At 45.1% G+C, this 13,922-nt stretch overlaps 1 protein-coding gene across 2 annotated transcripts in view; it reads left to right on the forward strand.

Annotated features, from left to right (window-relative positions):
• The window catches only part of MED27 (mediator complex subunit 27), a 175,970-nt gene extending 172,957 nt beyond the window's left edge, over nucleotides 1-3,013 (forward strand). For both annotated transcript variants that reach the window (XM_065418779.1, XM_065418780.1), the window contains one exon: nucleotides 2,395-3,013. In XM_065418779.1, the coding sequence (XP_065274851.1) occupies nucleotides 2,395-2,529 (135 nt within the window). In that variant the 3' untranslated portion in view covers nucleotides 2,530-3,013. The remainder of the gene's footprint in view (nucleotides 1-2,394) is intronic.
• The last annotated feature ends 10,909 nt before the right edge of the window (nucleotides 3,014-13,922 follow it).

The following is a 13,922-nucleotide window of genomic DNA, read 5'->3' on the forward strand; positions in this document are numbered from 1 at the left end:
GGCACAGACTGGCTCTCGGAATCAAGAGGGGACAAGTGCGCATTTGTGCACATGCGCGCACACACACACAGACCTGTCCCACAGTTTTACCAGAAAGAATGATTTATTCTGAAATATTAAGTAGTACTATTTATTAAGAATTACCTAATTTATTTAGGTATTTATTTATTCCAGACTAACACGGCTACCCCTCTGATACTAATTTATTTAAACCAATCTATGTCTCAATATACAGATTTCAATTCACCACGTATAAACTTTGAATATATTTATAATTTTGTTTGTAAAAACAGATTTCTGTATAAACTATACTGCTGTCTGGTGAGTAAGAACAATGGTTCCTTATTCATACTCTTTCTGGCAGGATATAGTTTGGCAGTGGAAAACAGTCAGGGCCCAATCTACCCCACCTACTGTCGAAGAAACACTTTTTCACTGCTCATAAAATGTATTTCAACTTTTTTATAACTGTCCAGAATAAGTGATAGAGACATGGGCATTTTTTAAAATCAGGATCCGGTTTGCTTTGTCTCCCATCAGTCTCCACCACTCCTGGAGAAAACTTAGGGTACGTCTTCACTACCCGCCGTATCGGCGGGTAGCAATCGATTTATCTGGGATCGATATATCGCGTCTCGTTAAGACACGATATATCGATCCCCGAACGCGCTCACCGTCGACTCCGGATCTCCACCAGAGCGAGCAGCGGTAGCGCAGTCGACGGGGGAGCCGCGGCCATCGATCCCGCGCCGTCTGGACCCCAGGTAATTCGATCCAAGATACTTCGACTTCAGCTACGCTATTCGCGTAGCTGAAGTTGCATATCTTGGATCGATCCCCCTCCCCCAGTGTAGACCAGCCCTTAGATTCCCATGTGGGAAGTTGTAAATTGCTCTTTCATGTTCCAGTTGTTAGAAGTCTGATTTCAAAACTGTTGAACTCCTTTACCTGTTGCATTTATTTAGTTAATTTATAAAATGGCCACCAAGCTAAAATACTTGTGTAAAACACTTTTCTATTAGGGAGCATCTTACAATAAGAGTCTTCAGCTACAAAATGGCAGAAGTAGGCCTTACTGGTCCAATCTATGTTGCAGGATGTACCTGAAAATTAATGTTTCAAGAAAAATAGCACATTTGCCTGTGCGTGGACCTGTCATATTGATTTGATAAAACACTACTGAAAACTTCAACAAAACAAAAACACAAGCTCATCATAAGTATCAATGTGTCGGTCCTTTTACATGTCAGGTGTTCAGTCCATTTGTCAGGATGTAATGAAGTACATTATTTTTCTTTCAAAAGGTGTTTAAGTGTACAATTTAACTTCATTTACTTAATTCTATATTATGGTTCAGAAAATTTTATTTTCTGTGGTGCAAGCTAAGTCCAACAGAGCTGAAGTAAATAGCAGCAGCTTACCTATAGTATTCTGTTGCCCATGTCCCTACAGTTACTGCTAAACCCAGAGATGATCTAGTTCTTTTTGAGGAAAGTTATTGACTGCTTTAGATTCTGCTGCTATAGAGAAGGCTCTGATGAAGATGCAAGGATTTGTTTCAATAAATTCACTTGACCTCTTCTTCAGAGAACAATTTTCTCTTATTGATGTAATTCAGTAGGACTTTAAATGACAAGATTCATGTGCATCCTTCACACTGTGAAGCTGCTTGTCTTGAGTTTTTTAGTTGCATATCTCCTTGAGTTTGGAATTGAGTTATGTAATGCTCATTCTTATCTATGACAACCCGGTTAAGAGAGAAAACCTTTACTTGGGAATGTTTTAAGCTGTTATTTGTTGTTTATCACTTGACAACATTTTTTCTTTTGTAGCAGCGTCATCAAATATAAGATTTTATAGTATTTTTATGACCAATAAGTACTATCTTCAAACTACATTAGAAAGAAAATTAGTGAACCTGATGTGAAAGTCATATACTGTATCTTCATCTATTAAGAGTTCAGGTTTCTGCACTGTGACTGCAGCAGAGGTGTGGTAGAGGAATAACAAAAAGAAAGAAACCAATATCCAGTTTACCAGGGCACAAGTATCAGAGAATGATCAAGCATAATCCTATGTCAGTTGGAATGTGAGGAGCATTGGTTGTCCATGGTGATCCTTTAGCTACAAATAACTTCTTCTCCCAGCATGAATTTCTGTTTTCCAAGTTGCTTAATGAGAGAGAGTAGGGACTCCAGCAAAATGAAAATCAGCTGTCTTGTGACCTTGTGGTTTTCTGCATGCTTCCATTTCTATAAAATCACTGTATATCTTGCTGGGCCCAAGCCAAGGTACGTTCTCGATCCTCAGTATCATTTTGTTTGACAGGAATGATAACATTGGGGAGCATCTATATCCAGTTTGTTTAATTTCTCTCTATGCTTTTCTTTTTAGACCTGGTTAAGAAGTTACATAAAGCTGTTCCAGGCTCCATGCCAGCGCTGTGGAAAGTTTTTGCAGGATGGCCTTCCACCTACGTGGAGAGATTTCCGAACGCTTGAGGCTTTTCATGACACTTGCAGGCAGTAGTAGCATGACCCAGTCCCTGGTCTTGCAAGAAGGAAAGCGAATGGGACTTATGGACAGAACAGGCCTTCAGATGAGCTCTGAAGAATGCTGATGGTTCATTAGTTGATTCCCTTTCTGAACATTAATATACACATTCCCTCCTTTAGTAAAGTTTTCTTACTGAGTAGTAAAGCAGCACTATGCATTTGGCCATTAAAAAAGAAGTCTCTGTCCAAGGTACTAATGAGGCTTTTATTTTATTTTATTTTATTTTATTTTTACTTCAATTAATGCACAAGGGAAAAGGTGGGGAAAAGTTACTGTTATAGGCAGGTCATACGTGGTCATATTGGGGTGTTTGTGCTGAAGTCATTCTCTGGGAACTGTCAGTTGTAATCATGGTCATGAATAACTGATATTTTAATGAGAATATCCATGTACAATGTACATTTTGCTACAAAATTCACAATGGAGGCAAACTTATTTTTGTGAACTATAAAAAACTTTGTATTCAAAAAGTGTCATTTACTTTGTTACTCTGTAACACACTTTAGGTTCATTTTGTGTGTGTTTCAGTTTTTGACTTTAAAAAACTGGAATAATTAAAAAACAATGCTATTAGAATTTTTTTCTTTGCAAGGATGGTTCTCTGTGCTGCTCTTATTCTGGAAGAGAGTATAGTGTTGATAAACATGAAATTTCAAAGGCATGTGGCAGCTTGGAAGATGGATTGTACTTTTTGAGAGAGGAAACAGATGTTTCCCTTTACTAAAATTGTAATGAAAAATGTTAGCAAAATCTGCGGGTATTGAGCGGTTAGAAAATATGTGGTGAGCAGTCACAGTGTGTCTAATTCATTTGCCCCATTTCAGTATTGAAAGTTCTAAAATAAATTTAGGCTTTAAGCACAGCTTCTTTAGAGCAGACACATACTTATTCAGCAGTGTGATGATTTAAAACTTGTGGTTTTTTCCATATAGCACTCTAGCTAAGGGTAACATGTCCACCTATAGTGCTGGTCCACACAGAGCATAAGAGCACAGGTAATAAGCCTGAACTGAAAGTCTCTGGATCAGTCTTCACTGATGACTCAAGGTGGGGTTGTTGCAAATAAATGCTGATTGAGTGTAGGTAGCCTCTCGTACTTTTCTGGGCGATCATAGATTGTATCTGTCCCTGTCCTTATCAGTCATTTGGCTGTGCTTCCCTTTAGTGCACCTTTATTACCTTCACAAACGTAATGAAGCCAATAGGGGGAGGGCTAGAGAAGGGCTGTCACTGTTAATTGTTTATTTTTCAGCAGATTTGATGTTGAATCCGAATGGTGCAAACTCATTTTTGTAGCCCCTACGGTTGTGTGGAGAGTGCCTCTTGCTGAAAAGTGAGACGTTTCTTTCTGAGGACTTTGGTTTTAGAGAAGAATGTTGAGTAAAGTTACCTCCTCTTGGTGGCCATGTTCAGTAAGGTATTGCACGTAGTCCATTTTATGCAAAGAGCTTAAAGTGCTCTGCTGATATCATTGGATTAAGTCTACAGTCCAGCAGTGCAAGATGCTATTATTTAAATAGGTACAGAAACTGGAGAGGTTGCAACTTGCTCTAGCTATCATTGTATATAGTTATGGTACTGAGTGAAACATTCTTACATCCTGTTGCTAATGTAAAGGACTAAACATTGCAACACTGATGTTTCAGCGTTAATGCAAAAACAGGGACTTTGTTCAGAATTTAAGAATTCCGGGTGTGATTCTATATCTGGAACTTTTTTAGGCCAGCCCAGCTTCGAGAGAGAGGAGACAGAGGCTACAAAGAAGTGTGTGATCCTACTATTCCTTTTAAGGTTGCGAGGTGTGAATATACATTTGATTGATGATGTTGATGAATAGGAGTGAAATTTTATATATTTTACCTCGCCTTTTAATTTTTTAAAACTCTACAAGTGACCCCAAACACAAGATTGCCAAATTGGATTTAAAGGCTCTGTCAATGCAAGTAAAGTTGACTTGCTTGGTGAAAACTGGTCCCATTGCACATACTCCTGCTCACTTGCTACTATTTGACCTATCTAGCATTCTGGGTGCAAAGGTCATACAGGACAGAACGATATGTGCATCCCAGATGAGAGTGAATATTGTAATATGGTAAGTGGTCTTGCCATCACTGCACCCGGCCTGTGAATTATTTACAGGACTTAATTTTCTTACACTGTCAGCTTTTTCTTTTTTTAAAAAACCCAAAAAGGTCATGCTATGGTTGACAGCACTTTTCAGCAGGCTTTGGAGGCTTCTGTCTATTCCATTTTGTTTATACTTGGATAATGGTGTAGAAAGCAACCCCAAAGTTCACAGGAAAATCACACGTGAAATAACATATTGGCAGTTACAGATAATTAGTTGCAGAAAACTGATTCAGCCAGTCTGTATGTTAATTGAGTTTGAAATTTTAAGCTTGTAATTGGCTATCCTGATGCCGAGTCAGAAAATTTCAGTGTAGGTACCTGAACAGAAGAATAATTGTCTTGCTTGTGGACATGTAATGCAAATTCAGTTTGCATAATTCCTTCAAAAAGCCTCAGGTAGATGGGAACGTTCTCCCATACAAAAAGGTCTGGCATATAGTACCTGGCAAATCATGTCTTGTTGATAAGGCTCACGGGAAAGAAATACAAAGCCAGTTCCAGAGGTGAAGTGTAAGGGTTGGAATATTTGCATTAAGGGGAATGGGATATAACTGTGTCTAAATTAGTCCAACTTATGAACTGATGGACTGAAAAAATTACAATAGTTTAGGCTCCATTTAATCTTACCTTAGAATTTGCCCCTAAAACTTTGGATTGTTCTTTGTTCACTTGCTGCTAATCACTGGGTCATGCATTCCTTAAGCCAAGGAGAAACTAATTTCGGGTTTTGAATTTTGAGGAATTAAAGCCTCTAATCAAAACTACATTCTTATGGTGGAAAGCTTTCACTGTTACACCTACCAACCATATTCCTTAGGCAATGAACATTGCTCTCCTTATTCAGTCTTAGGTAAAGAGATGGGCAGCAAGATGTGGCTTTTTTGCAGTTTGGGTAACTTTGCATTTTATCACAATCTGAGTTTGTTGCATCCTTTACAAAACCATTCAAATTATTTAAGGCAAATGATAATGAACATGTCTCCTGAGGAATGGTTGGCCATTTTCCCCTATATTTAGTGTTAGAGAGAAGTCGGAATTGCATATTTCATGGTACCTTATTTCAGCAAGGCAAATTCCATCGTAGAATGGGGTGGTAGTCAAATTCAGCAATGGGAGTGAGAGAGAAGTGGAAATGACCTATGCTATCAAAGAACACTGCTGCAATGGCTTTCTTTGGTGGATCAGAAGGTAAGGCAGGTTGTGTGTTATGAAGCTGTATTGTTCCAGCATTCAGACTACAGTACACTGATACATTAGTATAACCTGACATTGCAAAGAAAACACACTGCCCCATGATGCCTGTTGTTGCCTCAATCTCACTTTACCCTAGGTCAGAGCACACGGCTGTTAAGCCTTTGATAGGATGCCTGATGTGGAGAGATCACCCTTTCTATCTAATGTGCAAACCCCCCTCCTATTAACGTGTTGCTTGTAAATTTTAAAGGTTACAAAATCCATCTTTTCTCTAAGAAAGCAACTGTAATTAATGTGAGAGCTTCTCTCAGGAAGGGACCCCTTAGCAGATATTCAGTAATATTGCAGCCAGCTCTCCTCTTCCCTCCCAGCATGCACACACCCAAACCACTTTAATTTTTCTGCCGATATTGGACAAATGTAACAGGCTGAGTTTTTAATTTTCTACTCCCAGGTCTCCCTTGTCCCCTCATACATTTTTCATCACAACTCGCAGCTCTTTCCGTGCCTGCCCTGTGAACAGTATTGATCGACTGATTAAGCCATCAAGCCATGGCAAACAACTTTAATTTTCTAACCAAAGCCTTTTAGTTCTCTTGCTTTTCTTGTATAGCTGTTACCCTTGTATGGAGTTTTTCATTTTTCTTTACTAACAAGATTTTTTGTTGGTTTTTAAATGGGACCTAGGCTACCAGAAGGGTTTATGCCCCACTAATGCCAATTAAAATATCAAGCAATGATGCATCAAAAGCTAACGCTGGGGGTGCCAGATCTCATAATTGAACCTGGTTTAGAGAAACTATGAATCGCTCTTATTGAAGCATTGGGGGGAGGGGCTGAAGAGTCAGAGTATCTTTGGCTGTTCTTATTGCTCTGTTCCAAAAAAGCTACCAGCCCCAAAACAATGGTCATTGTCATAAAACTGTGTTTAGCAAAGAAGATGCACAGAGCAGGAGTGTAATACAACTCATCCCGCCCAAGCATTTCACAGGTGATACCTGTGTATTATAATAGCTCAGGATTGTTTGATTCAGACAGTGCATTGGCAGACATGTCTGAGAGATCTCTACTCTCATGCTATGAGATCCCCATTCAAGTTTACAAGTTCCAGTTCTGCAGAACTGCATGGGACCTGCCACGGAGCCTGCCAGCAGTATTTCAAAATCAGCCATAGGGATTCAATGTGAGGCTCAAATTTAGAGCTGCTATTTGAAGTCTTTAACAGCCTTTAGAAATATGTAACAGTGGTGTTTGATTTCAAACAAGTTTAGGAGCAAGAGCCCATTAAATTACACCTGTATGAGGAAAAAGTGAATTCAGCTGCTTTTATAGTGCTCAGGAGTATCAAATACAGATTGTAATGAAAATTACTTAGTTTTTGACTGAGACCACATTTTCTGACAAACCTTACCAATAACGCCTACATCCAGAGCAGCTAAACTTCATAGTGCTGAAGCAGACATAATAGAAATGTCATCATTTAGTACCCCAAACAGCGCCTTGTGTCATGCATCTCCCCTGCCCACATACTCTTAATCAGACACCAGTGTTTTGGTGGCATCCCTTCATTGGAGCTCCAGGATGGCAGAAAGGATGGTTGTCTTCAAGTAGAATCAACTTTGAGCATTGAACACACTTTACTGAAATTAAGTGTGCAGAAATCCTATTTAATTTATTATTATTATTATTATTTATCTGTATTACCATAGTGCCTAAGAGACCTAGTCATGGACCAGGACCCCATTGTGCTAGGCGCTGAACAAAGAGCAAAAAGTCCGTGCCCCCAGGGACTTAATAGAATCCTTTTTCTTTTTTTCTTCTCCATCTCATTGTCACTTAAAATACTATACATCCCCCCCCCCCAAAAAAGACTGTAAAAATGGCACTGAGTAACTCATGAATTTCCATATCAGATTTGCTCAATATGCAAATTAAAATGTTTTTCCTCCCACATGATTTGGTGGGTTCCATATGTTTGTTTGGGCTTACAGTTTTGCTTGAAGAGTTTCTATTGATGGTGGTGGTGATGATATGCGAGATAGAAGGCACTCCATTTAACTATCAGAGCCCGAGGTGAGTTTTCAAGAATGGTGGTGGGAAAAAGTAAACTGGTCAGATATTCTATTCAGTGGGCATAGTGGTTCTGCAAACCCACAGTGCGGTTTTTACAGACACTTTTAAGGGTAAAAATGCAGGTTAAAAAACAAGGTAATTATGTCTGAATGGAAACCCTCACATCTCTGAGTTGTGTAATGATACTGCAGTCCACTGTCTGAGACCTTGGTCCCCTTAATGGCAATGGATTGTAATAGCACGTGTGCTGGTTCGTGGAGTTACTGAAGAATTTGGGGTAGAGGGGAAGATGTTAATTTCAAACCATGGTTGGGGCTCTGCTGCTGGCTCCAGTCTATCTAGCCAGCCAACTTCATAAATTTTAAAAAGATATAAACAGCAGCAGTATGGAAGAATAGGAGAATCTTGAAGGAACTGAGTGCATTAGTACTTAGGGCTTGTCTCCACATGCAAGTTGTAGCACTTTATACCAGTATAGTTAGGCTGGGAAAGATTAGATTTTTAACAGTAAATGTCGATTTCACACACACACACACACACACACACACACTCTCTCTCTCTCTCTCTCTCTCTCTCTCTCTCTCCATTGATGATGATTGAGATTTACAGATAGGCAAAATAAGAAGAGTGCTGCTTGAGAACTTTATTAGAGTTTGATTTAAGGATATTGACTTTGTATAATTTGACACGTGATGTTGATGGTTTGTTTTTAACGGTTCTAAAGCTTTAACTTTTTGAGTCACAATATCTACCGTCATTAAATAATTATTATCTGACTCCCTCCCTAATCCCACAACTGTGAAAATCGATTAAAAACTGGGAGGGAAGAAATAATTTTGCGCAACTGTGAAAATTTAAATAGATGAAAATTGAAAAAATGCTTTAAAATAAAATTGATAATATCCATCAATTATATTTATAAAATTGAATTTTGTCCAGCCTAAGTATACAGTCCCCCTTAGTGTGGATGCAGTTATACTGGTATAGCTTATTCCTGTACCAAGACTACACTAGATTGTACCAGTATACCTCTTTTGGTAACCCCTAAATGAGGGATTCTCAACCTTTTTTCTTTGCGAGCCCTCCTTCCCCCACATGCTATAAAAACTCCACGGTCCACCTGTGCCACAACAACTGTTTTTCTACATATCCAATCGATTAAAAAACAGGGCTGGCATTAGGGGGTAGCAAGGAGGGTAATTGCCCGCAGCCCCACCCCATAGGGGGCCCTGTAAAGCTGAGTTGCTTGGGCTTCGGCTTCAGCTCTATGCAAGGGGGCTCGGGCTTCGGCTTTCTTCCTTGGGCCCCAATTACTTTAACGCCAGTCCTGCTCTCTGGTTTATTTTGGCGGACTCCCTGAAACCTGCTCGCGGTCCCCCAGAGGGCCTCAGACCCCTGGTTGAGAACCGCTGCTCTAACTGACATAATTATACCTGTACAAAAGTAGGGGGTAGCTCAGGTATCTGAGAAGGGAGATCTGGCTGTGTATGTCTATAATTTAGATTCTCAGTCAGACAGCTCAGTTGTTTGATTTATTAGCTGGGTTATCACTGGTAAGTAAAGTGCAAACCTTAAATGCTCTCACTGCTGTCTGCACCTCTACCTGTGTGACCTTATTATGGATTCATGCTATGGATTTAGTTCAAGTACATGCAGGGAGGGTGACAACCTCAAAGCCTTCTCTAAATGCTGGTTTCATCAGTGAGTTTAGCACTGCAAGCCGTTTTCTGGACTCCTCCCCTGGCTTAGGTATGGCAACCGTTTCCTTGATCCAGATTTGAGTGTAGTAGGTATTACTTGTGGAACTCTTGAATTCCCTATGTCTATTGCTAATGTGTTATTGCTAGGCAGGGATTTCTCTTCAGCATTCACCTGGTGTCCTTCAAAAGAGATGATACTCCACAAGGAAATGGAGAAACTGAGTGGTTTGTTGCTTTTGTTGTTGTTTTGGGGGAGAGGGAGTTGCATCATGAAAACCTTCTGTTCTGCGTGTAGGCATTTCAGTGGCATAGGGTTACAGTCCGCTGCTTTGTGAGTGATATCCTGGAGATGAAACTAGTATGAGTTGTCCCATCTCTCCTCCTCTTCCCTCCCCCCCCCCTTTTTAGGGAGTCTGTTTTGAACATAAGATAATCCATTTCCATAGAAGTGAGAATTTTTCATGAAGCTATTAGAATCTGTATTTTTTCCCCGTCCTTTTTAAAACTGGATGATCAAAACAAAAAAGGTTTCCAGGTTTGATGCTTGTTAATAAGAAAAGAGCAATGAACTCTGTATGAGGTCATTTGGTTTGTTCCTTTAGAACAACCAGATTGTTTTATCACTTGGCTTTTTATCATCTGTAAAGCGCAGCAGCAGCCAATTGCCACTTTTGTACTGTAAAAATAAAGGGAGAGAAGAAATTGAAGGCGTCTTTACAGGAATGTAAATGACATTTTATTATATATCCCATCCTCAGGACATAGTCTGTGGGACACGCACACTTTTTTATTTAATGTAATTTTTAAGCTAATAATGCGGGTAATTTATAATGGAGGTCTGTTGTAGTTAGAAATGTGGGAGAGAACCCAGTAATGAGTAGAGTTTACCAAAAAGTTCACATTGCTTTAAAATCCAGGGGGTTGCTGGATAAGGCAGAAGACTTGTCATTGCGCAATTTTTTCCTTGTGCAAAAGGCAAGGTTCTTTTTTATTTTCAGCAAGCAAATGTTAATTCTTCTTCGAGTGCTTGCTCATATCCATTCCAGTCAGGTGTGCGCGCGCCGCGTGCACGATCGTCGGAAAACTTTTACCCTAGCAACACCCGGTGGGTCGGCTGTGGAGCCCCCTGGAGTGGCGCCCTCATGGCGCCGGATATATACCGCAGCCGACCCAGCGCCCCCTCAGTTCCTTCTTACCGCCCCTGACGGTCGTTGGAACTACGGAGCACAGCTTAGCTGGTCTCCACACTCCCTAGCGTCTAGCTTATTTCTGTAGATAGTTTAGATAGTTGTATAGTAGTTAGAGTCTTTAGATAGTTGTTATTTAGCTGGTAGCTGTTATAAATTGTGAGCGGGGGTTAAGGGGGTTGTTCTCCCCCCTTTTTTTCCCCCCGGTGCATACCGGGCTCATGCCCAAGGCTCCTGGCTTTAAGCCGTGCGCGTCCTGCGCGAAGCCGATGCCAACAAGTGACCCGCACGCCTCCTGCTTGAAGTGCCTCGGGGAAGCCCATCACGCAGATAAGTGCCCAATCTGCAAGGCCTTCAAGCCTCGAACGAGGAAGGAGCGGGACTTTCGGCTTCGGCAGCTCCTCATGGAGGCGGCGCTCAGCCCGGATCCTCCCTCGGCGCGCCCGACCCCGGCACCGAGCGCGTCGGTGCGCAGCGCCCCAGCGGCTCCGACCGGCGCCGCGGACAAGTCCTCCCGGCACCGGCAGACTTCGGCACCGCGCCCACCTCAGGGGACTCGGCGCCGATCCCTCTCTCCAGGCCATAAGAAGGCCCGCAAGGCTCAGGACACTGCTGCCCTGAAGACGCCGGCTCCCCCTGTGCCGGGGGTAGAGCCGCGTCCGCCTTTGGACCGCCAAAAGCAGGCGGCCACACCGTCGACTCCGGCACCGAGGCCGTTGAGTCCGGTACGGACTGCTTCCCCACCTAGGCTGGTGGTGGAACCTTGTCTCCCCTCGACTCCGGAGACGTTTAATACCGCGAGGGACCTGATCGCACTCACGGAGCCGGCACCGTCGCAGCTCCCGGCACCGGTGGCTCCGCGCATTGTGCAGTCGAGAGGCAAGCCTGCACTGGTGCGCCCACCGTCTCCAACCGTGGACTCTCGGCACCGCTCCAGGTCTCGGAGCAGGTCCCGACGCCGCTCGGAGTCCCGGCGCCGACTATCACCTCGGCGCCGGTCGTACTCTCGGTCGAGATCCTCTTCGCGACGCCGCTCTACATCTCGGCACCGTCGCGACCGCCGGCGCCGATCGGACTCGAGGCGCACCTCCCGGTACCGGTATGAGCGCCGATCGAGGGACCGCTCCCGGCACCGGGTGTCGTCGCGATCGTCGTCCCGCTCCAGATCCGGATCGCGGCACCGGCGGGGCTACCGGCACCGATCCCGATCCAGGCACCATTCTCCGGCACGCTGGGACAGATCGTCCTACGACCGGCACCGACCGGCACCGCACCAGCCGGGGACGGATGCTTCGCGTTCGGCACCGCCATGGCCGTCAAGATCCGCGTCCCACTCCTCTGAAGGGGCCTCTAGATCGGCCTACCCTCCACAGGGACAGGCGGCTTCGGCGGACTTCGGGCACTCGCAGGACATGGCAGAGGACCCTACGCAGGGACCTGCTCACTGGTCCTTTTGGACCCCATGGGCCTATCACCAAGCCCAAGGGGCCCCACCGTCTGCCTCCCGCTCGGCACGCTCTGAGCCCAGAGCCCCGGAGGCCACCATCTCCCGCCCCCCGCCAGGGGGCATGGAGGCTCCAGTGCCCACGCCGGCGCAGGCCATAGACACTGGGACGAGCGAGGCCCAGCTCCAGGAGCACCTGGAGCAAGACTTGCCTTTGGACCCCTTGCCACCGGGCGTATCCTCCTCCTCCTCGCCTGATGAGGCGGTAGCGGGGACATCCGCCATGGGTCCGCCCCCCATAGACCTCCGGGCCCACCAGGACCTGTTGCGCCGGGTGGCGCGCAATATGGACCTTCAGATGGAGGAGATCGTGGAGGTTCACGACCCGATCGTGAACATCCTTTCAGCGGACACCCCATCCAGGGTCGCGTTACCGCTGATTCGCTCCATTCAGACCAATGCCACCTCCATCTGGCAAACCCCGGCCTCTATTCCCCCCACGGCCAAGGGCGTGGAGAGGAAGTACTTTGTACCCTCCAAGGACCATGAGTACTTGTACACTCACCCTCAACCGTGCTCGCTGGTGGTCTCATCAGTAAATGCACGGGAGCGCCATGGTCAGCAGGCGGCAGCGCCGAAATCGAAGGACGCTAAGCGCTTCGATTTGTTCGGGCGCAAGGTCTATTCCGCGGGGGGGCTTCAGCTTAGGGCGGCCAACCAGCAGGCGCTCCTAAGCCGATATAGTTTTAACACCTGGTCCTCCATGGAGAAGTTCAAGGAACTGGTTCCCCAGGAATCTAGGGAAGAGTTCGGAACTTTGGTAGAGGAGGGTAAGCGGGTGGCACGCACCTCCCTACAGACCTCACTGGATATAGCCGACTCGGCCGCTAGGACCCTAGCGTCGGGTATAGCTATGAGGCGAACCTCCTGGCTCCAGGTGTCGGGCCTGCCACCTGAACTGCAGCAGACCCTCCAGGACTTGCCCTTTGAGGGTCAGGGCCTGTTTTCGGAAAAGACAGACTCGAGGCTCCAAAACCTTAAGGACTCTCGAACAATGATGCGCTCTCTGGGGATGCACGTCCCGGGTCCACAACGCAGACCCTTCAGGCCCCAGCCTCAGAGGTTCTACCCTCCCCCGCCTCGCCCGAGACAGGACTTTGCCAGGAGGCGGGGTCGAGGCGGTAGGCGACGGTCGACCGGCCCTCAACCCGGTCAGAACCAGGGCCAGCCGAGACCACCTTCAGGGCCTAGACAAGCCTTTTGAAGGTGCGGTCGAGGACGGCACCAGAACCAGCACCCAGGATTCATCTCCCCCCTTCCGGGATCGCCTTTCCCGTTTCCACCGTGCTTGGTCCCTTATAACATCAGACCGTTGGGTCCTTCGCACGGTGGAGAAGGGATACGCCCTCCAATTTTCCTCGCCCCCCCCCTCCCACTCCCCCTCCCCGTCCCTCTTCAGGGACCCTTCTCACGAGCAACTCCTTTCACAGGAGGTTTTTGGGCTCCTCTCTATGGGAGCCATAGAGGAGGTTCCGCAGGAGTTAAGGGGCAGGGGGTTTTATTCCCGCTACTTCCTGATCCCCAAATCGAAAGGGGGTCTACGTCCCATCTTAGACCTGCGCGGACTCAACAAATTCA

Source organism: Emys orbicularis, chromosome 18 (genome assembly GCF_028017835.1).
Source record: "Emys orbicularis isolate rEmyOrb1 chromosome 18, rEmyOrb1.hap1, whole genome shotgun sequence".
NCBI lineage: Eukaryota > Metazoa > Chordata > Testudines > Emydidae > Emys > Emys orbicularis.